Source organism: Ornithodoros turicata, chromosome 3, assembly GCF_037126465.1.
Source record: "Ornithodoros turicata isolate Travis chromosome 3, ASM3712646v1, whole genome shotgun sequence".
Taxonomy (NCBI): domain Eukaryota; kingdom Metazoa; phylum Arthropoda; class Arachnida; order Ixodida; family Argasidae; genus Ornithodoros; species Ornithodoros turicata.
In genome coordinates this window covers 97,105,981-97,130,733 of record NC_088203.1, presented here as the reverse complement: position 1 = coordinate 97,130,733, position 24,753 = coordinate 97,105,981, and the positions used below count along the sequence as shown (strand labels likewise).

The 24,753-nt window shown below is 44.7% G+C and overlaps 1 protein-coding gene across 2 annotated transcripts in view; it reads right to left on the bottom strand.

The window, feature by feature from the left end:
- Window positions 1–7,052: 7,052 nt before the first annotated feature.
- LOC135388941 (potassium/sodium hyperpolarization-activated cyclic nucleotide-gated channel 2-like) overlaps window positions 7,053–24,753 on the bottom strand; it is a 271,076-nt gene continuing 253,375 nt past the window's right edge. For both annotated transcript variants that reach the window (XM_064618824.1, XM_064618825.1), the window contains exons 8-12: window positions 17,682–17,831; window positions 17,406–17,624; window positions 16,699–16,845; window positions 14,107–14,350; window positions 7,053–13,990 (exon numbers count right to left, since the gene is read on the bottom strand). In XM_064618824.1, the coding sequence (XP_064474894.1) occupies window positions 13,521–13,990; window positions 14,107–14,350; window positions 16,699–16,845; window positions 17,406–17,624; window positions 17,682–17,831 (1,230 nt within the window). In that variant the 3' untranslated portion in view covers window positions 7,053–13,520. The remainder of the gene's footprint in view (window positions 13,991–14,106; window positions 14,351–16,698; window positions 16,846–17,405; window positions 17,625–17,681; window positions 17,832–24,753) is intronic.

The window sequence follows — 24,753 nt, the reverse complement described above, 5'->3', positions numbered from 1 at the left end:
AATCCAGCACCACCAAGTGCTCTGCCCTCAAAGCTCTTTTGACCTATTTGGACAGTAGGATTTTGATCCTCATTCTGAAGGGTCTCGTTAATTCATTCCCCACATCATCACCAGCGATAAGGTAGAGTATCTGCACTGATGATGAAACTCCCCATTCCTCATCTTAAAATTAAAGTTGTTTATTTTGACGCGTCTTGTTCTCGAGCAGGATTATCTACACGTATTTTTGGCACGATATTCGTCCTCTAATCTACCCGGGTGGAAGGTTCGCACAACGGGGAGTGGGGGGGGGGGGGATACGTTTATTTCGGGAAGCCGCCTAACGGCCTGCTGTACTTGAGCATCTGTTCGATGGGCTGCGGTCAAGGAAGGCGACCCAGGCGATCGGCGACTGCCATCATGGCGTGCGTGACGGAGTAGGTCGTGCTCCATGTCTTGCACTATAACATACATGGCGCATTCTACTGATCTATTGAGCGAGTACCCGAGTCCGCTATTGAGGGAAGCAAAATCGTACGGCGCGGACTTGCGTGTGGCGCATGCGCAGAGTGAGCACGATACTTCCCTGCGCACGTATGATGGTTGCGTACGCTGCAATTAAAACTCTCTAAGGGTTTCAGTAGCGTTTCATGGACGCAAACGACACGGTTGTCTTTGTCGAGCGTCTCAAGCCCTTGACGCGACGAAGAGAACGCTCTGATCAAACCTTCTCATCTTAGCGTCGCCCCATATACCTGATATGAGTATAGTTACTAGATGTAATCTGTAATCTTTATTTTGATCTGTGCCCACCTAGAGCTCATGCCTTTTAGACAGAGGTGCACAGGTACAATTTACGCAAATACTCGAACACAGCCAAATAATATCACATTCAATAATACACCTAAACAAGGAACTATGTAAAGTCCTGAACTATTAAAAGTCGTTTTACTTAAATTATGGTTTCAGAACACGTCCATAATGATCCACGATAAGTGCTGTACATATTCTGCAGGCGTGACATTAGTGAGTTGGAAACTTATAGATCCACATAAAATAAACTTCTTGACCTCGTTCTACTCAAACACAGAAAATTCACCGACGCCAGCAAGTCTGCTCAATTTACTTCCCCATGAAGTATACACATGTAACCGTAGTTGGTAAACATTGGGCCGTCGAACACTCAACGTGGAGAAGGTGTTGGAAGACCGGCCAGATCAACAAGAGCAACCCGCACCATATAGAGCTATAGCATGACTTCTGAAATATAGATGTGTTGTGGCCATCGTTTGGTAATGAAGGCTCACAATACCTCTTCTCTCACCTTCTCTCACTCCTTCGCGTCGTACACGTATAAAGTGAGGACGTCAGCAAATCGCAACAGACAACTTCAAACGCAGGCTTTCTGTGGATACCAATGGCTGTCCATGCGGCTCATATCGGCTCGTTTCCGTCGCTACGGCGGATTGATGGCGGACTATTAATTTGTTACGTCACACCGTTTAAGCTAATCGCGTGCCCGTCTAAAGAGCTAACGAGTGACGAGAAATTCAGAAAGACAGAAAAAACAAAAAGACAAAAAGACAGAAATTAAAAAAAAAAAGGCATGTGACACATTGCGCGTACGTATGCGGTGCCGTTCCCGCATCGGGCGAGGGCGCAATGCACGTGGCTTATCACGTGCTCTTCTAGACTAGCACCCCGCCCCTCGTTAGCTCGTTGAACACGCAAGCGATTAAGCCCCCTACGCAGTTCTTCAAACCAGAGTCCTCAAGAAGACATTTTGACGAAGAAGGATCGGACAATCAATACGATAATAGGTCCTTTATTTGCATTCCTATAAACAAGTGGCGCCGCTATACAAAGGTATCCTTTTACTGTGCGCAACAATTCAGTGCTAGTTCACAGTTACAAAGAAAGTCTCCTACAATAGAAACCGCTTCTTTGTCGCTTTTGTACACGAAGGAGCTACTCGACAGAGAAAAACGCACCAACCCAAAGGTTCCTCTTTCCTAGCATGATTCAGCACCACTGAAGATGACACTGCCTCATACACAGTGCCAAAAACGCAAGGTGTGCGCGCGCGTAACTGTCTTTGCGTCCTTCCTCCCGCGAAGACACGTGTATTACACTTTACGTTGGTTTCCCTGCATATCATTTTGCGCGTGACTCTCTCTATTTGCCTTTCCCGCTGTTTCGTCACAATTCGCGATACTATATGTTCACGACAGTCGGAGAAGAGGTATTCTATACAGTGTCGCACTGTGAGAATGCAACCTGGTCTTATTGTGTGAGTCAATGTGTGTTGTAACGGAAACAAAAGCTAGTATTGCTTTCTTTCTCTGTCTCTCTTTCTTTTTTTTTTTTTTCATAACTTATTCAAATGCTATAAGTCGTGTTAGGTCCTCACAGATCGTTCTGGTAGGTTGCCGTTCGATGGCGCTGCAAACGAAGATTACCGTGGCGCCGTCTGCTAGTATTCCTGGAAACAATCGGAGGCAATGTCACGTGGCATGCTTCTTATAGATGACGTCTTGTGTGGCAAGCGTCTAGAAATGTTTTTACGCCAAGCGATCTGGTCATGACTGACCTTCGTATGTTTTGTTGATAAACGCTACTGAATGGCTATCATAAACCGAAATATTAACTGCTGTTCAGTTTAAACCTGTAAAATTACTCTCTTACTGTCTCCGAGAGACATTTATTTCGTAGTTAAGCTGTACAACCGTTTGTCTCCACTTGCGTTGTTCCACACAGAAGACAATTTAGAGATTCGTCCAAACATAGTTAGAAATGAGCTAATTGGGAAATGCAAACAGGAAGTGAATGATTATCACAAAATACGTACAGAAAAGGAAAATCACAGTCATACTTTGTTAGTTGACAAGAAAATGTTACCACACATCGTAATTAAGCCCTTGCATAATATACGAAGTGAATATTTGGAATGAACCTGTTTTCAGTGTCTCTACCTAATTAAAGAATCTCTGGAACTGTACAAGTGCGTCACAAATGTTGACATTTTGACAAACTGAATATGAAAAACTGTAACATATTCAATTGTAATTTTAATATTCACTCTGTGTATGCTGTGGCCGCCACGAACGCTTCTCTGAAGGCTTAAAACCTTAGTTTCAGCATGCTGGCAAGCTTGCCTCTCCAGCTGTGTCGCTGACTCGTGTTGCCAAAACACACCTCAAATAGGTTACTTTCGTTTTCAATTAGCAACGCCATACACAGTCATCGATACAGAAAATCGAAACGTGTATAACCACCCCAGATGTACTAGTTTTTCGGAAACTTTCTACTTCTATATGCATATTTGGAAGATTGCATTTCCCTTTCTTTTCTATTTTGTCAACACAGCTGTTTCTTCCCCCACGACTTCACTTACGTCGTGTGCGTCATCGACGTAATTGTGACGTCACAGTGAAGTTGCCTTCACGTGATTGTCCACCGTCAGTATTGCTTTCTTTTTCTTGTGTCCGTCTGTGTTTGCGTAATGTGCAGCCCTAAACCGAACTGGATTTTTACCAGGCTAACGTAATACAGTATACACGTGTATAACGAAGCTTTCTTTATAGGCACTCTATTTCCTGACACGGCGTTCTAGTAAAGCCATGGAAACAACAAAGCTGCATAAAACCTTAAACGGCGTTTTCGTCCAGAGCCTCGTTAAAGTGTGTCGAAAGAATTCTGTCTCCTCCAAAGTTCAACCTCCCGCGAGCGGGATAAAACTAGAACCGTTTCTGCGTTTGTGAAAACAGCGTTACACATGCGTTTTCTGTGAAACATTTTCGTCTATGTTCATTATGCGCTGCTTGCAACACCAACGTCGCGCTCTGTTAAGCGGAATTCCGCATAAAATTATAGGTAACAGTAAGTAAAAAAGATAGTCAACGGCATAAAATGACGGCGTGCCTCGATATAACGAACTCAGCTTTTTTGCGTCGTCCACTTCAACGCATTCGCTTCCCCAGTTTGAACGGCGAGTTTTTCGTAAGTTTCGTCCGTCCGTGTCTTTATATAAGAATGTGAATGACATAAACTGGCAGCGTGCCTCAATATAACGAACTCAACAGGTCACGCCGTTCATATTAACGCGTTCGCTTCCCCAGTTTGAACGGCGAGTTTTTCGTCTGTTTTTGGGCCCTTGCCGTTATAAAAGAAAGGAATTTCTACCTAACGTTGCATATCTATTGGTTGGTATTGTCGAACTCTACTCCGTTATCGTGTCGATCCTGCTTTGCGTAAACCTAGAGCAATATTTACAGAGGTATACCACCGTGTGTGCGACATACTACGCTGCTCAATCTTATCGTGCAATAACTCCTCGCACGTGTTGTAACGCTAAGTGTTATGTTACATTTAGAATGTCACGGTAAATACCATTTTTTTGTCACGTCCTGTACGTAATACGTCGTCGTCACGTACGTTTCCTTAGTTATTATCTTGAATGTAGCGCCACACAGTCGTTCGGACATCGGTAGGTAACGTCGTGTACTGTAGCAACGAAGTGCGACTCGCATCCGTGCTTTCAAGCAGGGCCAGCGTCCACACACTCAAGGCAGATACGACTGCCCGAGTCACGTTTCTGAAGGATCAGAAATGCAGGTATTTTGTTGCCCAACATAAAGTATTTGTGTTTGTGCGTCACATTTTAGTGCCCCCTTTTGCAAGAAAATACGTAATTCTGTACGCACTTTCCCATATGTCCCATATACAAGCATAAAAGGAATTGAGACCACGAAAGGGGTTCAAGTTATGGTCTCATATAGCAATGATTTCCTGTCTTATTGCATGTGGACGTAACGTGTTTTACTTCTGTGCAATTTCAGATTATGGTAGTTACTTTACTCGTGCATCTCTGGTTCCATGAAGTAAGAATCATCCACAACAACAACGCGCAAGTGCTTCAAAAACTACGCTTTTTAGAGATAACCTGATCCTGCAACAGTTACGCCGATGTCCGAACGTCCCCTGCATAACGAACCCATTTATAGCGAACGTCCGTTTTGGGGCGAAACCGCCTTTTTAATACTTCCGTCCGTCGCACTTCATGTGTTGGTCCCGCGTGGCTCCTGTGACCGACACGTGGTCAGCCATTTTTATTCTGTCTGTTCTCTTTTATTATTATTTTGAGCCACTGGACGGTGGATTCCTTCTGCGGAATTTCGAATGTCTTCTGTAGAGTCGTTCGAGGCCTCTGCGACCTATCCATCTCTGCCGGTATGCGAGGCTATCTATATCGCCTTCTTTTTGCGAACGTTGCGTGCCGTTTTCTATGCTGCTTGGAAAGTGTGAAAGTGTACATACGGTGCTTTTGTCAAGGCAGTGGCGTGTGCTCACACGGGCGTTTCAACGACCACCAGGTGCAACATTGGCAAAACGAATTCCGCATTTGCTATGTACCACTTGTAGTTCTTCATGTTACCTTGAAGCTGCACTAACGGCACCCACTTCAGGGTCGCATATGAGAGAGTAACGAAAGTATCAACGCTCCAGGTGAATCTTCTCTACCACAATGGGACGCTATGATTTTGAGTGTTGAGGTACATATTATACTTGCAATTTATGCTGGCCAGCATCATTATTGTCTCAATACTAAGCATGCCTATGATATACAGACTTCCTGTGATTAACGTTGGCCAGGGAAATAACGAATATGATAACAAAAGGTCGTTGAGACGTAAAGGTCTCGCCCACGCCACGCCATACAGTTTGGTGAAATCGCCGTTCGGCGCAGTGCTGATTGTGAGTGAAGCGTTGTGTGTCACGTGCAGCGGCTAGTGATTCCTTCAGCTTTAATGCCTTCTACATTAAGCTCATTACTGATCGCTATTGAGCAGTATCTATTCGTTGTCTACTGGAACGAAGTTGTAATGAAGACAGTTTAAACTTATTTCGTTCTAATCAATGAGAGTTCGAACACGCGGGTCTTGGGGTCAGTAAACGGGGACATCGGTTAAAGTCGACGAATTAATATGACACAAATGACCTTTCATTACAGTGATGATGCTTTAATGTGTAGTTTGAAATGCGTATATGGCCACGAATCGATAACAGTTTAAGCGATCATTTGCTGTTGCTAAGCCACGCCGATCTTTGAGTACATTGCTTTCAAACCCGGATATAATGAATGTTGATGTTCATAGAATATATGTTTAGCGCCTTTGTGGCTCTTGGGACTAACATCCCAACTTTTTTTCTTTTACAAATCAATCAATCAATCTCATGTGTTCAGAACAAACAAACAAAAAGAAAAGAAAAAGCGTAATTGTGCTGGCTTCATCAGATGTAGAGGGTCCCTATGGGTAAGTTCAGCTAACCGGATAACTCACACACCAGATTCGTTATATCGTTATATCCAATTTTGAGCACAGCAGTAAGAGGCAAGAAGCTTTGTTGCGCGACCCAAATGACCTCGTACTGGAAGGCATTACCGTCCATCAACTGTGTTTAAGCTGGTCTCAGTTCACGGTTAGTTACCGGAAAAAGTATGATGCACTTTGTTCTTCCGAAAGGTGCATTAAAAAAAGGTACTTTTACTCCTTATGGAGTTTTAGATGCATTGCCAAAACCAATAGCCCTTTCCGGGACTATACGCGCACGGAAGGTTATGCGAACTTTAGGGGACTGTTTGCAGTGTTGGGAAGCAGATTTCAGGGTCACGGAATTAGAATGGGGAGTGCAATCTGAGGGCTATAAACTGTTAATTGCTCTCCTCTTTGCCCTCTTTTTCTTCGATTAAAAAACGAGCGAATTAATGTTTGTCATAGAAGTTTAAAATCAACCTTCATGAGCTATAAAAAAGCGCGTTCACCGTTAAGAAGGTGTTATACCCTAGTCAGACTGCAAATCTAAGGCCGTTAGCGGAACGACCTTAACTCCACCGGTAGCTCAGCCATTATTTCGAATGATATCGTTCTCCCCCCCCCGATTTGTTGAAAACAGGACAGGTTTGTGACAATTATGAACTGCATAATTGTCACAAAAAAGTTGTACGCCTCTCATTTTCAACAAATCAGGGCAGAGAACGATGTCATTCGAAATGACGGTTGGGCTACAGGTGAAGTCACGGCTGTTCCTCTAACGTCCTTAAGTTTGCCGTCTGACTATAGGGTATTAGTCTATCGATTTGTGTCGAGTTTACTGAGTAGACACGGCATCAACACCGATATGATAAACTGAAATTCCGTTTAACCTGACCGTCTCCCGTTGAGTAGCTGAATCCACTTGTATCAGATAACATAATCAGGAGGTCGATTTAGACAGCACTCAGGCATGCCCGTTGTTAACTGCGCTGTATGTTTTACCTGCTTCAGCTCAGTCACGTATTGACACGTGTATTAACACGTATTATCACATCGTATTGTCACCCCAACCCAGGGAAGAACCCTTGCATGAGCTAGGTAAAAAGGAACCTTTGTTACCGTGTCAAATCTTTCGTGCTTGTTGTATTCACCTAAGTATACTGTGTACGCGTACCCATAAATCATAACATAGTAAACGCAGCACGCTATGTAACCCCTATTATACATAGTATATGACCTATATAGCTGCACTAAATTCTCAGCTATACTATTACATACGCTGGGTTGAGAAACGTATCGTACCTGCATAACATGGTCTCAAACAAAACCCGATTCGGCCAAAACAGAAACAAAATTTCGCACGAAAAGGACACTTGACAAAACAGCACTGTGAGGGTCCTTGATTATTCACCGTCATATTCAAGGTTTCGGGAGGGAATTCACTTATATACAACTATGTACAAATGAAGTGAACTTAGAAAGGACTGTGTGTATCGTACCATATTCACAATTGTGTGGGGAGTGATGATAAATAAATGCAAACTGAATGTGCAACGCAGATCATTATACGATGTGCCTACATAAGCGAACTGCTCCCTGCTATAGTGTTTATTGCTCAAGTGTTCTGCCTGAATTTACGATTCATTCGCGATTCTGGTCATGATGTATAAGACAGGCGATAAGATTCCAGCAATTCTGTTAGCGACCACTTATTTTTTTTTTTTTTTTTTTTTTTGTTGCGTGGTTGACAATGGATTTCGCGAGATGTGTGAAATGATTGCCAGACTATAGAAAATTCGGTGAAGCTGAGTTTTAGTATATCGGAAGGTGTTCACGATAACGGTTCCGATTGATTGATTGATTTGTAACAGATTGGCTGATTTGATTTGTTTCGAAAACATGATAAACCAATTGCCCTGTTTGAAGCGGGTAACATTACATTGCTAAGCTTAGATTTTGTAACTTACTTTATCGTATCCTTTGCGTAGAGTTGTTCCGATGTACTAAAACTCACTACATCTCGTTCTCCGTTTATTGAAAGGGAGGTTTGACACCAAGCGCTCGTTGTTTCACCTGATTGATTAACGTGTGGATAGGATGTCTTATCTGATTGGCTCTTCACGTTGACGTATCATTTTTCAAGACGCGTTATCGATCTGACATATGAGATCTGATTCCTAGTTTGTTAAGTATGTACATATATTTGATAGAAATCGTGGAAAATATAAATCGTGTCAACGGCCTGTACAATTATTTTCAACTAAATTGCATAATTTGACGCGAGCATCAAGCTCGAAAAGTCTCGACGAGTGAATGCGTCCGTGTCCAAATTTCGGTGACGCGAGTAATATACTAAAAAGTGTTATGACATCCCGATGTGCGGCTCATTAGATCATGCACGCATTGTATTACACGCATGGGCCCTTAAAAAAGAGAGAGAGAATTATTTCTGCACGTGTTGTGGTTGGCGGGAGACGAACCCTCGAACACATTCTCCGTCGAGCTCTGACGTCCAAAGCGGGAGAACCCCGGCTATTCTATTGGTCCTCGTAGGCACGTGACCACTTTCGCGGCAACAACACTGGCGGAGATGCCGGCATTGAGTCGGATCAGTTTCGATATTCGAGGTGCCGGTGCGTCTATCACCTACTTTCACCGTTATCACGTTATCAGCGTTATCACGTTTATCTTACATAACATAACTCAGGCTGAAGTGTCGCAACTCCTTCAAAGACCTCCTCAGTTAAAAACTCTGTTAAAAGAGAGGTGTAGGTTAGGAGATGTAGAACTTAAGATTACAATCCTGCGGGTCAGAAAAGCTGCTTCGTTCTGCCGCCTGTCTGCGACGTCATGTCTACTACCCAATAGACGACCCTCTGTTTACAAACATGTGACGTCACGACAGGACCGGTTCGAGGTTATATTTTGCTGTGGTGGGCAAGAAGCGGGAAAAATGCGTTGCCTGATAGGCTGGCGGAACTCATACGGCCCTGACGTCCCTGCAGGCGTCTCAGCCAGTGAGGTAGCGCGAGAGCGGTCACGTGCTTATGAGAACCAATGGGAATGACTGTAGTTCTCACCTCACACATGGCTCTTGTGACATCAGAGTTTGTCGCGTCCGTGTTTCCAAAGGTTTATGTCTCGCCAAGTACGACGCGTAGAAAAATAGTTCTTTTTTTCCCCTGAATCCTCCGGCGTGCAGCGCAGTGTGTTCATTGTGTAATGAACCACATGTGCCGAGGTGTCACAGCGTGATTAATGAGAGATACCGTTTGTTACATCACTGGGGCCACGGAAGTCAGGGAGCATCATTTACGGAACAGTTGACCCAACTTTTACCGTGATACCCGATCAGCTTACTCGATAACGGCACGTGAAGACACCAAAGATGGTGCGTTATTCCGGCAACACTGTGTCTACGTGTGGGTAGGATGGATGTTCTTCTAAATGAAAACGGCTCAAAAACTAACAGTAGGTCTCCATGTTTCTAAAGCGGGTTTCTAGGCACCATTCAAGGTTTCGCAGTGCTCTTCACACACTGCTTCTTATATGCGTAAATATCGCGTTTGTGATTCGCGAACAGTTCTTCTTGAAGCATGAGCGCACTTTGTCGCAACACTCGAGTGCTTCCCCTGTGTTAAACACGTAAGAATCAACGTCACAATACTGCAGGGTCTCTTCTTCATTCAACGCGGTCGCGCGGGCTGAAATTGCTATGGAACAATTCAATATATATATATATATATATGTGTGTGTATGTGTGTTTGTGTGATAAATGGTCTGCCAGGCGAGGCAAAAAGAATAAAGATGAGGCAGAAGAATGCTCATGGTCGCGGCGAAGATGAGAGTGAGCGATTGGATTGAAAATGTGATGCGTGTATCGGCCTATTTGTCTTTGGTCTCAATAACTTAGTAGAAAAATACCCGATTCCCCATTTTAGATTATTTTCTTCACGTTGTATACTTTATAGGTAGGAGCAAGACAGCGGATAATTTGTCTGGGCGCATATCGTCTAATATGTATTAGCCAAGGTAACATTGCTACAAGGGGGAATGGTAGTCAAAAAGATATGACACGTGATCTCTGACGCGCTATAGTTGAAGTGATGAACTGCCCCTCGCTTTTTTTTAGATTGACTGAAAAAAAAAAATCTTCTTTTGTCGTGCAGATAGAAGAACGCGGTACAGTGTGTTTTCAAATTTTAAATATCGCAAGACCGAATCCACGCGGACTAAACGGTAGCATAAAAAACGTCGCCTCGCATCCTCCCGATTGCGATTATGTACTTATTGTACAACTTAATTGGCCTGCCGAGTTGTTGGCGGTTTGAATACGCAAATATTTAATTTGATCGCATTCAATTTCCACGTACCCCCTCCGTTACTCAGTAGTTACTACAGAGAGAGCAAATTTTTACATCAATCACCGCGGTTTCAACCAGCTGGACTTTATAGATACGGAACAATTTCAAGCGCTAAAGATGGCATGATGTGCGACAGCCAACCCATTGTCACGTGCGAAAGATTGTCGCCTTGGTTGTTTCACGCGCTAGGCTTTCGCGATTAGCATGCCGCAACATTCGGCATGATCGCACGTCTTGCGAAACCACGAAAAGCGCGGAAGCGTATATAGCATCAAGCTTTTTTAGCACTTAGTGACTTTCTGATTCGTTGGCCTTTTACGGTATTTTTGTTCTGTGATATATTGTACGCTGTATTCGCGATCACATATTGTAGAAAAAAACAAAACAAAAAACAGTAGCGATTCGCAATTTGAACTACTTAGGTCATTGTAATCACCGCACAAATCGGAATATATAGGTCAGACTCTCCTGCCCAAAAAGGCAATTTTTCCTAGATAACGAATTCAATTAAGAATGTGGCGAAAATGACGATAAAAGTAACGCAGCGCAAGCGACAAATGTGTTGGGCAGGCAAGTGCAAGGATAAAAATCAAGATGGCGGCGTCCGCAGCCCATTGTCGCGAGTCTCATAGCTTTTTTCGCCAATGACAGGTATACAATTGACTTTTTTGTTGTGCATTTTTGAAAAAATAGTCCGACCTACGGTGCGGTTTATGCGGCCATTAAATATCCATATGCATTCAACATCGTTACCCTCATGGGGGTGTTTAACGTAACAATAAATGAAATGTAATGAGAGTGAGCGACGCGGTCCAATTTTAGCAAAAATAAGTCTTTTTTAAAAGGTGCTACATCGTTCTTATCATTGCTAATTCTACGGGAAATCACCCGGAAACTGTAGTTCTACAAGAAAAAAAAAAAAAAAAAGAAAGAAAGGAAAGGTAAACAAACGTTACAGGCTGAATAAAATCGGCTTCGATTACCAAGAGAAGTGACGGGAAGACAATAAAGGCTGCCTCAGAGGCAGCAGGAAGAGAATTGTTGGAATGTAAATTCTATAAATCACAGAAATAATTGTTATTCTTTTTCACGACGAAGGATTCATAGATATATAAAGTAGTATAGCATAGTATTTTGATGGTTCAACTCGTGGTGTGCCGACTAATTTTTGTTTCAAAATGTGCTCGACCTGTTAGAGCGCACTAAATTGATGATGGTGACTATATAGTGTGTGCATAATCGTGTGCGTGTAGCAATAGACAGGAACATGCCCTTTTCGTAAAAGTTAGTGGTTGTCATTCACACACGTAAGCGTCTGTGAAATCTGTAGAGACGTATTTCATTCAAAGGGGATCGTTTACCCTTTTATAAATTTCTCGCTCAACCCCCAGCTCTATTAGACTTGGCCCCTTCGCTTGTTCTCACCTCTAACTGCGTATACTAGGTCAACCTGCAGTCGGTAAAAAATGTTAGATGATGCAAAAGTGTAAAAGCTGTAGAAAATTAGAGTAGCCTGCAGTACATCGGTTCCCCCGTAAGTGACGCCCGGTTTCATAATATAGCCGAGGAAACAAAATCGAGAAACAACAGAAGCGGAATCGGAATTTATGGATCCCCATTAAATTCGTCCCTGATGTCATTGCCCACAGCTTTTACGAAAGTTTCATGTTTTGAAGTCATTGCTGAGGCCTAGCAAAATCACTAGTGTGTGACGTCACGACACGGAAGTGACGTTCCACTGTGGGTGAGATTGTTTCGTGTGTGAGATGTGCGCATGCATTGCGAGTGCTAAAGTATGCTCGGTGACGAAAGCGCTGGCTCGCTGGAAAAGTCTGAGAACCGTTTCAGGCAGGCAACGTTGGTGTCCCGCTCACGTGACGGGTGAACATGGGAGCTGAGATATACAGGCAGACGTATGGGAATTGTGGTATAACGTCCCCATAACGTCCCCATAACGTCCCATATAACGTGTGGTTGTAAAGATTACAACTTAGTCACAGGACCAATCGTGAATGCACTTACAACTGAGCTGTGCATCGAACTTTTGTGCTGGAGGACTTATCGCGGATGATGGTAGATGCATAGTAATTTAGCTTATATATCTAATTCATCTGAGGTTCATTTTTAGTAACTTGAGAATCTAGATTAGGGGTGAAATCTGCATCGCCAGCACACCTGTCACGTGACGTTGTTGCCTGATACGTTGTTGGAATCCTGCACTTTGCATCACGGAAATCAAGAGAGGCCACGCCCCGTCTCTCGCTGGTGCATGATTGCACGACAGTACGAATTAACGGTTCTTGTCGTGGTGTTCTGGATAATTTGGTTTTCGCTAAGGTAGCGGTAACTTGGTACGAATGGTTACAATTAGGAGCCGCGCACGTAGGAGCTTATGGTACTCGAGCTGGGAGGACAGTCAAGTCAAGGAAGACAGATATATTTTGCTAACTTAGGTGTGTCGTAGAATGTAGTACTGTGCTTAGCCTATCTGGCTGTAGCACGAACCACAGGCCACCTCGCTTATGCAGATAAGTCACGAACGCTGGCTCTCGAATGGTTCGAATAAATTCCCTTTAGGTCAGGATGGTCCTTCAACCACAGGCACGGAAACACGCTTCAAATATTAACGCCGTACCGCGTAGCGTCCACATCACTCTTTCGAGGTGATGCCACTTTGCCGTTTCCCTAGTCTGCGTGCTTTTTCCAGGAGAAAAAGCGGGGCGTGCCCTCACTTTGAATTGACATACCCGTAACATGGGTGATGACGTATGTGTGAACGGTGCGAGACAGAAAGCAGGATATGTGCTGCAGCATGTCTGCGGCGACGCACTCGGCGAGCAACAAATATTTTTTTAAGGCCCCTTCAGTCCTCCGTCTGCAGATTGGTCTGCGAACCTGCACCGGTCAGTGACTCGTAGAACGTTCCCGAACGCGGTATAGGGTTGGGTGCCCCAGCCATGTCGAACATGCGATGGAAACAACTCTCGGACTTTGGCCGGGGAATGTTCGCGCGTCGCACCCCGAGGAAGCCACCTCCGTGACTTGTAGACTTCCTGTCGCAGCTGTCCGGCGAGCCGTCCGGTGATTGGGCGGACTGGAGGAGAGCTGTGACCGTGTTGAGGTCGACGCGCAGGTCTTCACGTTGGGAAACGATGCAAGGGTTCTTGCCGATCTTGTTGAGTCGTTCAGCGGCGATAGATTCCATGGTGCGTCGCATGACCGGGTAGACGTCAAGGACAGCGTTGAAGTGTTCTACCGAGAGCGAGAAGAGGTTGCAGTAGGTCTCAGCCCGGACGCTAGCTACACGTCGGGCGTTGGTCAGTAGGCATATTTCTGTCGAGGAAGCAAAATGTGCAGTTGGATTGGTAAGCCTGATTGGACTAGATTATATTGTATTGGTAACCGAAATTAGGACATTGCTCAGCGGTTTATATATGCTAAGAACTCACCTCCAAAATAGGATCCGTCTGATAGGCTGGTGGCAACTTCCCCGTTGCTCATGACAATGTCTACAATGCCTTCTTGAATGAAGTACATTTTCGTTCCGAGGGTGCCTTCTTTTATGATGACGTCGCCAGGCTGGAAAACCTCGTATTTGAGCTTCGTCACCACATCGTTCACGAAGTTGGGGTCGGCGTTCGCAAAGAACGGAACCGACGCTACCAGTGAGCGACAGTTGTAGTTGATCACATCCTGAAAAAGAAAGGGTCTTTTATCTTGCCCTGCCCGTTGCTGCTGGATACATGACGAGGATATAATGTTTACCGCTGTCCCCATGTTCAGTGGTCGAAGAACGTTTACTGTAATCGTGCGCAACCTAAAAACTGAACGTTTAAGCCCTGCCTGTCCTACGCTTGTTCCTATTGGCTGCAATAGCTAGCTGCATCACTCTGCGTCACGACAAGTAGTGAGCCGACGCCGAAACTATATAGATAAGCCCTCAGTGCGGGACCTGGTGGTTGAGGTTCAGTGCTACAGGGGAAACCTCGTCACCAAAGCATAATCGACTAGGTAATCTGCCAGAGCATGCAAACGCAGTCCCCAGTGCACTCGTTCGAGGCAAGGTCATAGAAGTTTCGCAACAGTAAACAGACGACGGTGCACGCGCCACGCTGTATTCATGATGATGTTCGTATTGGGAATATTTGAAGGTGACGTGAGGAAACTTGTTTGTCAGTCGACACGCCGGAAGTACCAAAGCAACATAGGTTGCCTGAATGGCGGGAGACATTCTTGGCTGTCTTTGTAGGCTGCACACTCGTGTACTAATAACTAGCGCAAGTACTAGTCCTGCTGAAAGTGAACACATGAGTAGAATAGGACAGTGACGGATTCCTGTCAGACACAATTAATTTGACTACATTTCGCGCTGAGAATGCAGGTAATTAGCTCAAGATCGTGGTGGCGCGACCAACTCCGGTGGCGCAGCGGTAACGCGTGCGCTTGGAGACTGGGAGGTCCGCGGTTCGAATCCGCGGGCCGGCTGTGCCGTCTGGGGTTTTTCCTGGGTTTCCCTCAGATGTGTAATAGGCGTATGCCGGCACAGTTCCCCTGAAGTCGGCCCATGGACGCAGCTATCCTCCCCCTGAGCGGATTCCGCTCGGTCTTCCACTTCACCCTTTCCTCCTGTCCACCATCTTTCCCTTCCCGAGAAACATGCCGCCTAATCAGGCAGGCAGACCTCTCGGGTTCCTCCCAACGACACTCCTCCTCCTCCTCCATCGTGGTGGCGCAGCGGTAACGCGTGCGCTTGGAGACTGGGAGGTCCGCGGTTCGAATCCGCGGGCCGGCTGTGCCGTCTGGGGTTTTTCCTGGGTTTCCCTCAGATGTGTAATAGGCGTATGCCGGCACAGTTCCCCTGAAGTCGGCCCATGGACGCAGCTATCCTCCCCCCGAGCTGATTCCGCTCGGTCTTCCACTCCACCCTTTCCTCTCTTCCTCTCCACCACCTTTCCCTTCCCGAGAAACATGCCGCCTAATCAGGCAGGCAGACCTCTCGGTTCCTCCCAACGACACTCCTCCTCCTCCTCCTCCATCGTGGGTTCAAGCCCGGCCGACGACAGTAGCAATGTGAGGAGGTACCCCAGGAGTCAAAAGTACCCCAGGTGGTCCAAATTATCCGCTGTCCTACCCTGGGGTACGTGCAACATGTCGCAACACTATGGGCAGGCAAACTTTATGTGTAACATCAGGCACCATTATTATATTATTAGAACAACAACAACAACTTTATTTTTGACCTTGGAGAGCGGGGAGTTTCATCGCCACAGGCGATACTCTACTCTATTGCTGGTTGGAATGGGGGAATAAAATAACGAGCCCCTTCACATGGGCTCGTGTGGTTCATAATAGCAACGTCCCAACGAATATTAACATATTCTTCTTCATTGCCCTCACTACCAGCCTTCCCGAATCACACTCTCCGAGTCTCTTTGTCAGCTGGACTCTCGCCCTTTCTCCCTATCGAAATTGCTTGGTCCCTGGCCCAATCCAGCCCATCAACGCTCTGCGCTCAAAGCTCTTCTGACATTTCTGGACACCATCGGACTTCGGTCGTTATTATATTATTAGAAGTTGAACAGGTATTCGGTAGAGAGCTTTAAATGAATGCTCCCTCAAATACTGCACATATTGCAGCACACCATGCCGTGCCCACACCCAGTTGCAACTACACCTGGCATTGCTTCGAATGATTTGAGTACATGGCCCTTACCCATTGATGTATTACTCAATATCGTTCTGGCTCCTCTGTATCTCCTTAAATGTGCTTTCTTCTGCCCTAGTCATGTGGATGGTCTAGTTAGCCATAAGACTAGTGCGCATGTCTTTTAACCACTTGGCATCACAGCTACGACATGTGACTCCACACAGAGTATAATGCTGTGTTGTAGAACTGGACAACAGCTTCAAAATATTTGAGAAGTTTGGTCAGCGTTCAGATGCATGTGCCAGTCAATTCCATAGGAATGTGCTTAATGGACATATTGTGCGTGAAGAATATCCCAGACACAGGAATGGCTCAGCAGATTTATTGGTCTTACCTCTCTTAGCCTTTCAGACAGCTCCCCTAGAATGGCCTCTTCGTCGAAGAATTTCCCCTGATACCGATGCTCGAAGTAATCTGTTATCCTTTGGCGAAGATCTCTGGGAAGTTTCCGGTAGGCCATATATTCTTCTACTTGTTTTAACTGCAAGACGGGTGTCCCAGCACAGTTAGACATTCATGACTCTGTGAAAACCCCTACGTGTGCAATCAAATGGTTGCTTTCTGTTCTTCTTCTCTTTTAGATGTGTTCTCTTGTTTCACAACAAGGCTCGCAAATGCTTCTCTCTTTCGATGCTCAGCGCATGACGATTGGTAAAATAGTTTATGGCATTTTCAGCCTTAGTGCATGCATTCTAACATTCACAGATTCATTTCCTGTTTTAATTGCAGTTCACTATGGCATGGTTCATTGCTGTATAGTGCAAACAGTATCCACGACGTACATATAGCCTACTGTTAGAGGTACAGGTGACAGCATTCAACAAATATTTCCTTTCATATTATCCGCAGAATAATCCCAATGATGCCTTTGTATGTCACATGGAGCAGGCGTTCATTAGGATATCGGATAGATCCTCTGACATAACGTCTCTAGTGCTCAGCGATGTTCACGAAATAGGTGTATAAAGTGAGACTTTCAAAAAGCGATTATGCAACCCCACCACGGAGTTGTGCGTCAGAAGAGATCACAAGGGTACATGCCTTTTCTCGATACTGCCTCCTTGAAGAATCGAGGGACTGGATGAGGTTGGTAGTGTGCCCAAGGAATAGGGCATAGCAAGTGGCACCACTGATCATACTGAGCAGTGTGAGCCACATATCTGTCAGACTCTGTGGCGGAAACCGGCCGTAGCCTATGCACAGCATGTGCGACATGGCCTTGAACAGCGCCCACGAGTACTGCTCGAACCAGTACTTATTCTGCCAAAGTTCATACACAGGTTAACATCTCTCCTTCCAATGAATATGGTGACTTACCTCCAGTTCGTTAATAGCGACCCAGGAATTGGAAGGAAACCCCTGCAGCATTGGGACGAGAAACTGAAGGCAACCGCTCCAGTGACCAATAAGAAGCATCATGCAGATCAAGTTGAAGATTTTCATGAACACGCTTGCCATGTTGAGGAACTGCAATGAGGAAGGGGCTTAGTTTTTATTGGGTCCCAGAAAAGACACAAACTCCCTAGAACAGAACATGTCACGCAGGTAATACATACTCGGTTGGGTTCTGTTGCACTCAGTCAGTTATGGTAATTGTTAAGGAGCATGTTTTCGAGAAATCAGGAGAGATAACGGTCTTCAGCGCCACATCCTGCCACTTCGGCGGGTTTCGCAGATCATTGTGAATGAAACGACTAAATTGCTCAATTGAATAAAACCACTCATGAATCGATGTCGCTAAAGAGTTGCTTGCACCTTCCACTTTGCAAAGATTGACTGTGCAAAGTTGTTTATTAATGGGTGTACAATATGCCTATTGCAAGATCTCTTAGATAAAATATTCGTGAAAACAATACATTAGATTGCATGCCATGATGAATGCCATTCCCCTTCAGAGACAGTTAGACACTATTGGAAACGGCCTCGATGTCACAACTCAGCGTTGCAGCTCGATCACTGTGTATTTCGTGGGAACGTTCTGCACTCGGAGCAAAAATATCCTTCGACTAAGCGTCTTCAGAGATGGAAGAGCGACAGTGGTCACAAAGTGTCAGAACGTGTAGTTAATGTAGATGGCACTAAGGCCTTGACGTGTAGCGTATCATGTTTGAACAGGAAGCACATTTTGTTCTGGTGAAGACAGTTTTTCGTCTTTACGTTGATTGTGTACTGTGTATGGAAACACTCTCTTTATAGTATGTACTGTGCATTGCTGTGCATGATGCAGTGCCAAGGCAAACTTGCGTCGTTATTCATTCTAAACAAAAAAGAAAAGATAAGAAACTAACAGCTGTTATGTACAACACTGCGAAGCTTTTTGTGTGGTAGTCGGTTCACGTGTGTTGCGTTTTGACAACTTGCTAATAACAGAAAGAAACCCCCTTTCGTGAAACAGAAAAAAAAGTTTCTCGTTCAGATTAGCGATGAATAGACACAACGTGTTCGGCTCGACGATTATTGCTGAGCCTTCTTATGCTGTGACTGTCTTCCATTTTATGAATTCACTCTTATTCTTCTTCACTTTCGTGGGTTTCATAAAAGCATACAAGAAACAGTGTTCGTGTTGGCATGATGAAACCGTTTTCGTCGCTTTCTGGAACTTTGCAAACGGAGCAGAACTCTTCGTTTAGGCAGTCCGGCAATCATGCAGCAAGCGCCTATCAACTTGCGTGTCATAGTCCGAAGCTTGCTGACGTTGCTGAAGACAGTCTTGCACTTGCTTTCTAGAAGCGCGGCACAGAGAGATGCAAGGGCAGGCTGGCGATGCGAAACTACCTGGAAGCTGCTTGGTACTGACTCAGGCAAGCAGAGGGACCCTGATAAACCCACCTTGCTGGCACATACTTCTCCACACGTTTCGAACATACATCCGAAGGCTCCCGTACTGTTGGATAGCGTAGCCAAGTTATGCATCTGCAAGGGATCAAAGAAGGCAGAGCATGGGAGTCATTACGGTGCATGGACCGCTAGGAGTTACAGAGGAGCCACGATATAACGAAACAACGCATATATCAAATTCTTGTTGCAACGAATTGATTGAGAAATAACGAATTTACATACAATGAGCTCTAATCAAGCTTAAAATTTTGTATACAGGGTGTTCTAACTTACATGCACTAAAGTTTAAGAAAGCCGGAACGCTCTGAATGAAGGGTGAAAACGCGCGCTGCAAACGCGGCACGCGGCCGCGTTGTCACGTGGTGTCCTTTTTGTATTGCACGTGCTTTATCTTTTAATTGAAAAAAGAGCCACACAAAGGGTACCTTGTTGGAAACAACCTACAACTACAACGTTCCAATTGACATCTCGTCCCTTAAACTAATATCTTAAAAGTTAAGTAGCCATCTAAATATTTAACTGAGCACAATGAAAAAAATACTTGTGACTGGAACACACGACTGTTAACAGCATACATTTGGTTTCAAACATGTTGAGAGCTAAGTCATTTTTTTTTAAATTATTGGTGCATGTTAGATAGGACACCCCGTATAGTAATTCTCCTGAATTTCATTATATCAGGGCTCCAGTGTAATTGTGGGAAAGGTGAAGCTGAGGAAGGGGTAGAGGAGAAAGCGACTATTCGGGAAGGAGTATGATGGCAAGGAAACAGCCTAATTCCCTTTTGCCACTCTCTTGTAACGATATATAGGGCATATGGGAATGTCGCCTGTTTGGCATTTTGAGGGAACACATAAGGCACCCTTGGAAGGTTTGATCACTGTATGACTCTAAAATTGTAAATAAAGTGCCAACTAGCTTATATTAAAAACAACACAAAGTAGGCATAAAAAATAGCCACAAACTATCTACGATACACAAACTGTTTTCTTGCAATTTATTTTATTTTATTTATTTTTTCGTTATCAGTGGCGTGTCTCGTTACTGTCAAACTAAAGACTTGAAAGCAAACTGGGGTTACCTTAAGGTAGTAACAAACATAACAAGGGCGAAAGGAACAAAAGGAATCGAGAGGAGAAATGTATCATTGTGTATGGTACATGTTAAACCTAGCGTTTACATATGTTCTATAGTATTGTGTGGATCTCGTGATTTCGATGCCTGTTATGTTTGAAGGAATGATAAATGTTGCGCTGACACGAAGCTATGGTAAATGTATCCAATAGGCGCGCACACATACACAGTTTTTTGTGTATCATCTAATTAAATTTGTTTATTCTTATGTATTCATCGATACTGTTAGCCCCTGGGAGAGTCGCTTAATTGTAGCGTTCTACGTGATAATTTGGGACGTTATATAACACACCGCCTGATAGCAGGCTGAGCAGCAAGTATTAAGGGTACTGGTAAGTGCAGTGGAAGGACAACTGAAATCGAGTTTGAAAATGACATTATACGTGGTTTCGTTTTTGTTGCTGATCTTATCTGGTTGTGTGAGCGTCACTCGAAAAGATGAGTAAATTCTCAGCGTGGTATAATTTTAGTCTTGCACTCTTAAAAACAAAACTTCACCACATGACACGCTATACATGACGTTCTCGGGTAAACATAAAAAAGGCCCCGTCACAACTTCCGGTGCCACGAAGACTTCCGGTCCTTTAGCGACTAAAGACGCTCGGAACCAGCCACCATGCAGAATGATAGCTTTCACTTTCCTGATTTGTTGAAAAATGGGAGGCGTACGCCTCCTTGTGGCAATTTGAGTTGCCATAAAAAGGCGTACACGACCTTCTCTTTCCTCAAATCAGAAGCGATAACTGTATGAATCGGCATAGTGGTTGGCGCAGAGCGTGTTTGCTGCGAAACCGAAACGGCGAGCCCTTTCAGCACTACCACCACCCCCACCGGATGTCGTTTTGGCAACAAACCGGAAAGGGTGCAAGAAGGCATAGGCGAAACCATTGTACAGAATGATACCGTTATTACTCCCGACTTTTCGAAAGCGTAGGACATACGCCGTTTTGCGACAATTAACATACTGTATGCTTGTTGCAAAAAGGCGTACGCCTCCCGTTTTCAACAAATCATGTGAGAGAACGATGTCATTCGCGATGATCGTGGGGGCGCTCCTTTTTACTAAACGGCGTCACTCCTTTTCCGGAGCGTGGCGCTCCTGTTCTCCTACACTCTTAGAAATGAACTTCACCACATAGCACGCTCCTAGCCAACCATCATCCCGAATGACAACGTTCTCGCCCCTGATTTGCTGAAAACGGGAGGAGGAGCCTATTTTGGGCATTATGCACGGCACAAAATAGGCTCCTCCTCCCGTTTTCAACAAATCAGGGGCGAGAACGTTGTCATTCGGGATGATGGTTGGCTAGGAGCGTGCTATGTGGTGAAGTTCATTTCTAAGAGTGTACCCACAGGTCGGAGTGCTTCTCGCGCTTTCCACCCTCCTCTCCGGTTGGACCCACAAGAACATTAATTAATGTTTTAAAGACTGCAGACAGCCGGATCGGAAGACGGCCCTACCGGAAAGGAACATTCAGTGACACCCAGAGGCCTAGAGGCGCTTTGCACACGCTACGCACACACATCACGTCCACACGTAACGCTCTCTTGCCTTAAAAACCCGTTTAGCAGAGGCTCCGGAGCGAGAGGGACAGAGTGCGCTCTGCGGATCCCCTACTTACAGCGCCCCACGTCATGCGGTGAAATTCCGTTTTAAGAGTATGGGTTTTATTGTGTTCTGACGACTGTTTATTTTTGTGTTAATGAGAGACAGAGAGCACATGATCACATGACAAGTGGTGCCCTACCGGTGATTTTTGCGCAATGTGAGTGATATTTGTTCCACTCGATTTCGGTTGTCTAACTGATGATTAAATGTCCACTGACCTTTGTTCTGTGAGGGTCGAAGTGTCAAAGAGCATTGTTAGGGATGCAGTTAAGCCAAGCATGCACAGGGAAGCCATAAACAGCGAGCGAGAGAGAGAGAGAGAGCAGCTGGGAAAGTTGGTAGGCGAACACGTAATATCGCTCCACAGTCCTGTTCTTCGTGGTTTTAGTTGACTAATTATTCCATTTGTGTTTGTCCATAGCACTTTCAGTGGCGTTATCCTTCGGGTCTGTGTCATAGAAGAGGCGTTGCTGTTATTCCTTTCTTCCTTCTCAAATCACTCTTTCCAATGGAGTATCCACGAAAGCCATGTCTTGTTTCCCGATGTGCTGGGCATCATGTTCCACTTATTTCGTTCCATGAATGATGGCGCTCTAACGTCGTCTTCTCTCTGGCTGGAGTTTTGTTCTCGTTTGGGGTTCCTCCTCAAATGTTCCTTCTCCGTCCGTAGATGATGCGGTGCGGTAGCGATGGAAGGTATGTCTTGTCTGTAGTGTTCGTGTAACAGAAAATTCCGTGCCTTGGAGGTAGTTCTGAAACCCACGCTTGTAACCCTTGTGTCAGTGAGTGCAAAAATAGCGAACTATGCATTATATCTAGATGTGAACATGCCTTTCATACATTACACAACTAAAACTGTCGAATATTAAGCGCGATTGTGTCTGTGTACACTGGCAATTGTTGTTGTTCAAGTACCCCTTGCTACAGGTGAACTCATCTCCTGATGTAATCTCAGGCGAAACACCTTACTTCGACGTTGACGAGACCTTGACTATTAATTTTCGAAACGAAACGATTTTTCGTTATTTCAGGTGTTTGATTCAGGTTCTAAGGTCGCAAAACATCAGCTTGTACTTTTGTAAGTCAGTTATTAAGACGGCAGCATAGCTATAAAACGTAAGCCGCATATTCACACACCCGGTGAACATTTAGCCCGTCCCGCCTGTGCCATTGGGAAGACGCCGCCAAGATAATTTTTTACAAGACCGTCACAGGAACATGCAGTATCATATTTATCGTATCTTGTTTCTTATTTTCATATTACTGATTCCCAGCTCGCACTTACGAAACAGCCATCCTTTATCATCAATAGATGAGCAGGATGCTGGTTTATACTTACAACAATTTTTGAACTTCTTATGGCGTACAGGATGCGACTACACGGCATAAACATGCCTGTCGTGGTACCTAATACAGCAACGTGCCGGCAGTTACTAACAACGTCCATTCTCTGTGACGTCATACTTAATATACGAAACACAACGTAATCGAGATCAAACAAGCTCCGTTCCTCTACAAGCATGCTGCTTTGCACAGAAGTGCCTTGCGACTTCCGATACCGAATCACACTGATGAACTCTGGTCCCATCAATGTCGCCGTACGGGATAAATAAATGTATTGCGTACCTACGGCCAATCTCATTTGGTATTTTGAAACAGGCTGTGGCGTGTAAAGAGAATGCATGCAGATATAATATAAAAACATGCGACAAATGCAACGTAGGGAAATGTGGTGGTTATAGAAATGAAATATTTTCGTGGGAAAGGTGAGATATACGGACTGCATGGTATGGAAAGACGAAAGAAAACAGAAATGAAGAAAATAATGTTGAGAAACATTGCATGTACACTTGCGACATAGTTGCAACGTTATTGGTATACGGAGAAGACACGACACGATGCAAGAAAATACACCGAGAAGACGAATACTATATATGATGAGACGGTGAAAGGTAGCAGACACCAACGGAAAAATGATTCCCATTTAAGATCGAGGGCATGGCAGTCATCTTTCGGTGAATGCAACGTTCCGCGAGCCACAAAGCCCGGGTGATCAGTTTCCACTGCTCAAGAGAATCCTTTGTCTCTAATGTTCATTAAGAATAATATAGACGAAGAAGCGTTTAAGCAAGCGACGTAGAAGTTTTAGCCTAATAACTAACGAGGCCTAACGAGCCCATTTAATTGATACTGTTTGATTAATGTTTTAACGTGTCAGAGTAACCACAGCAAAGTTTTATTTGTGTATTCAGTCACGTCTCGGCAATTTTCGGTAAGAAATTGGTAACTTCGAAGAAGGAACGTTGCCAAACACCCCGAAAGATGGCTGCATATAGTCCATCGGTACATTGTACATTCTTAAAACATCAATCTTAAAACAAAGCTTCACCACGTAGCACGCTGAAGGTCAACCATTGTACAGAGCGATACCTCTATATCACTCTTGATTTGTGGAAAGCGCGGAGCGTGCGCCTTTTTGTGACAATTATAATTCCTGCACCAGTGTCACAAAAAGGCGTACGCCTCCTGTCGTCAACAAATCAGGGGAGAGAACGATGCCATTCGGGATGATGGTTGGCTAGGAGCGTGTTATGCGGCGAAGTTCTGCAGAACTTGACAGCATAGTCAGTCATCATCCATGCAATGTCGTCGTTCTTTCCCTTGATTCGTTGAAAACGGAAGACGTACGCCTTCTTATGACGCTTATGCATTTATGTTAATTGCCACAGAAAAGCGTACGCCCGACGCCTTCCACACTCTTAAAAACAAACTTCACCTCATAGCACGCTCCTATTCAACCATCATCCT